This window comes from Cyprinodon variegatus, unplaced genomic scaffold (assembly GCF_000732505.1).
Source record: "Cyprinodon variegatus isolate N-32 unplaced genomic scaffold, C_variegatus-1.0 Scaffold946, whole genome shotgun sequence".
Lineage (NCBI taxonomy): Eukaryota > Metazoa > Chordata > Actinopteri > Cyprinodontiformes > Cyprinodontidae > Cyprinodon > Cyprinodon variegatus.
This window is the reverse complement of record NW_015151399.1, coordinates 188,026-191,727: the sequence shown is the minus strand read 5'-3', so window position 1 is coordinate 191,727 and position 3,702 is coordinate 188,026. Positions and strand designations below refer to the sequence as shown.

Genomic DNA, 3,702 nt, shown 5'->3' with positions numbered 1-3,702 from the left:
CTTAGTCTGCTGCCCCCGCGACCCGGTTCCGGATAAAGCGGGAGACGACGAGTACGAGTACATTTCAGTATATCAGAGGAAAATGAGGCTGGATACCAGAAGTGGGAGATGTAGAGTCAACAAGTCATCTCTATGCCATGTGTTTGTTCTGCCCAGCCACTGACCCAGTTGAGTACAATCTACACAATTCAATTCACTGTGCAGATTGGGCCTCACACCCCCACCATGTACTGTTCTCCCTGCAGCCCTCTGGGAAGAGGCTTCACAGCATTCAATGCAGGATCAGCAGGTTCTGCAACAGCTTTCCCCCCGTTTTCATAAGACTGTTGAACTGTTGAATGTCATGGTCTTACTTTCTGTTTTACTTTGATCTGTGTGTTTTATTGGTTTATTTCCTACTTTGTGTTTTTAGATTTATTTTAGTTCTCAGTTTTTTTCTGTTGTTGTCCTCTGTTGCCCTCTTAAGTGTGTTCCTTTCCCCTTGGCTCCCTCGTTGTCTCCACTCACACCTGCCCCTTATCAGCTCGTTAGCCCTGCCTTTGTCTCATTCAGCTATATATACTCTCCCTCTGCTGTCACTCCTTGTTGGTTCCTCTGTTGTTGCTGCTTCTGTCTTTGCTGGTTTCTCACTGCTGTTTTCTTCCAACCTTGTCTCTCCCTGGCTCCTCGTGTTCAGTTTCCCCTGATGTCTCCATGGTTCTGGTTTGCTTTGCATTTTAAGTTGGATTTTTGGATTCCTGCCTTTGTTAAACTGTTTCCTCTTATTAAATTAACAAGAAATCTCCTCAGCCTCTCTGCCTCTGCATTTGGGTCCTCAAACCATAACCAAACCCTGACATTGAAACTCTAATCAAGTCACTCATTGAGACTTTAATTTTCAAATCACTTTAAATCGAACTCAGCTCAGTGTTCTACTGCATTTTGCACCATAATTTATTTTGTACTTCCCTGAATCTTGCATAACAATGCCTTTCACACCATGTCCTTAAACTGGGTTTCCTTTGTGTATACAATAAGACAAATAAAGTCTATAAGTCTATAAAAAAATAAACACATGGTATAGAGCAGGCATCCCCAAACTCGGTCCTCAAGGCCCCCTGTCCTGCAGGTTTTAGAGGTTTCTCTGCTTCAGCACAGCTGGTTATGATTGCAGTAGACCAAAAGCCTGTTAATCAGCTTTCAATTAAATCAGCTGTGCTGGAGCAAGGAAACCTCTAAAACCTGCAGGACAGGGCGCCTTGAGGACCGAGTTTGGGGATGCCTGGTACAGAGAGATGACTTGTTGACTCCACATCTCCCACCTCTGCTGGATACAAATGCATGCAATTCCTTTTGTATATAATTTTTAAATAAATCTTTAATCCATGTTCCTCTTTCCCTGATATTTACAATCATATACTTTGTTGTGCTCTATTACGGATGTCTTCAACAGGGGTCCGTTACCCCTAAGGGGTCCACAGAGGTACTGCATGGGGGTCACGAAAGTTTTGGTTGATTAGACTTTTTTTTTTATTTATATCCCCCCCCTGCAATTTTTTCTACTAATTGAAATGTCTTTATATACACATTAACCTGAATTCAACAGACTGTAGTAAACAGATAAATGGAGGCAGAAGATGTTTTTCAGTCATCCATGCACACATTCAGCGACACACAGGAGCTCTTTTAAAGCTGGGCACCGTTTGATTCACAACACCTGTCCCATCAACCAGGAATCAGAATCAGAAATACTTTAATAATCCCAGGGCAAAATTACTTCCGTTACATTACTCCATCTATATTAGAGTGACTATAGGACCAGTTTGATATAACAGTTTCATACAAAATCTATAATTAGGGGCTCCCCGCTCCATTTCTCCATCAGTTTGGGGGTCCTTGGCCTGGAAAACGTGAAAGACCCCTTCTCTATTACATAAAACTCAATTAAATACACTGGAGGTTTTTGCTGTGACATCACAATATGTGAGAAAGTTCACTTCTAATATGAAACAAGAGCTCAGTTTGCATTAACTCTACCTTTGATAAGCCACTCGCAGTTCCCATTGACAGAGTAGTTTCCAGGTCCATCTGTGACATAACCTGGAGGTCCCCTCAGCACCTGCCTGTGGCCCTTGCAGTCCCCTGCCTGGCACACAGGCCACTCAGCTGATAGAAGGACCACCAGAATGAGAATGGAGACAGGGAGAGGGGAGGCCATCTCTGGCACTGCCTGGAAACAGAAAGAAAGGCTGATCAACATGAGTTAGTCATAAGACATTATCAGCACCAAAACACTCATTCATAAACATAAGCCTACGTGTGCTGCAACATTTTCCTGATCAACCGCATGATACACTATAAAATCTAAAGTGTTTATATCCACAAGATAAAAGAGCTGATTGTAAACAAACATCAAAGTAAAAAACAACTTGTATTAAAAACACCTTATACAGTATCTATTGCGCACCTTTGATTTCCCTGCAGGATTTTAAACTGAGTCTTAACTCTGGCATTTACAAAATTACACCCCGAAGGAGAAAATACATATTTGCACTCTAAGTTCAGGATAAATAAAGCATTATAACCTAGCTACATGCTAGCCACAGATGCAACAAGGGCTGTAATTACGAGTACGACCTCAAATCAAAACAAGTAAACAAGCAATAAATGGCTTCTAAAGTGCTTTCACCACACGCGTTTACGTTGAAAAATGAAATAAAATAAAACAGGGGGAATGAGAAATATATATTTCTGAAGTAAGGGGAGTCTGTGCAGGATATCATAACAAAGCTAACAGGAGGGGTTGCTAAGCTAGCTGGCAGAAAACCGTTAACTCGCGGCGGCCATTATGCAGTTTATGACCATTTTTTGTGACCGAACTCACCAAATCCCGTCTCTTTGATCGCATATTAATTTACATTGTCGATGGGTTTGAAAAGGCAAGCAGCCACATGGGTGGACTTCTCCTTCTAGGCGAAACCTGACGTCTAGCTTAACTAGCTAGCCGCAGTTGGATGCGATTCAATGCGGATGACAGAGGCAGCAAAAGAGCTCTGCTAAATCCAGATGCGTCAGTGGCTGCAAACCTGCAATCATCCCTCGGTGTAATTAAGCTGTAATGATCTTACATGCTATGATGGAAGGGGTAAATCTGTCGTCTATCGATGGGTGTTCTCAACCAAACACCCGCAATATGCCATCACTTCCGCGACTGTGGTTTTAAAGACCCCATCGTCGTTGTTTTGGTATTGATGGCTGGTAGCTGTTACCATAGATCACCAACACAATAGGCTGAGCAGCATGTTGTTGCCAACAGCGCTGCCATCCAGCGGAGATGGAGGACAAAAATCTGGACAGGAACCTTGTTTACCGCAGTGACCTGAATCGAACCGGGTTAAGCAACATCAGTTTAGGTTACTTTGTGCCACGCTGAGGAGAAGGCAGCATTGTTTATATTTGATGACCAGAAAAAAAAAAAACTAATTCAAAGAGTTTTATTTTATTTTCATGACTATGAGAATTGAAGATTCACATTGAAGGCATCAAAACTATGAATTAACACGTGGAATTATATACTTTACAAAAAAAGTATGAAACAACTGAAAATATATCTTATATTCTAGATCGAAGGTCTTCAACAGGGGTCCGCGACCCCTAGGGGTCCATGTAGGTACTCCATGGGGGTCACGAAAGTTTTGGTTGATTAGACTTTTTTTTAGATTA

The 3,702-nt window shown here is 42.1% G+C and overlaps 1 protein-coding gene across 3 annotated transcripts in view; it reads right to left on the bottom strand.

Annotated features, from left to right (window-relative positions):
• Positions 1 to 3,356, bottom strand: part of megf8 (multiple EGF-like-domains 8) — a 26,185-nt gene extending 22,829 nt beyond the window's left edge. The window contains exons 1-2 of one of the 3 annotated variants that reach the window (XM_015398636.1): positions 2,864 to 3,356; positions 2,017 to 2,209 (exon numbers count right to left, since the gene is read on the bottom strand). In XM_015398636.1, the coding sequence (XP_015254122.1) occupies positions 2,017 to 2,209; positions 2,864 to 2,887 (217 nt within the window). In that variant the 5' untranslated portion in view covers positions 2,888 to 3,356. The remainder of the gene's footprint in view (positions 1 to 2,016; positions 2,210 to 2,863) is intronic. The other 2 variants (XM_015398634.1, XM_015398635.1) reach the window with 2 other exon arrangements.
• Between the last annotated feature and the right edge of the window lie 346 nt (positions 3,357 to 3,702).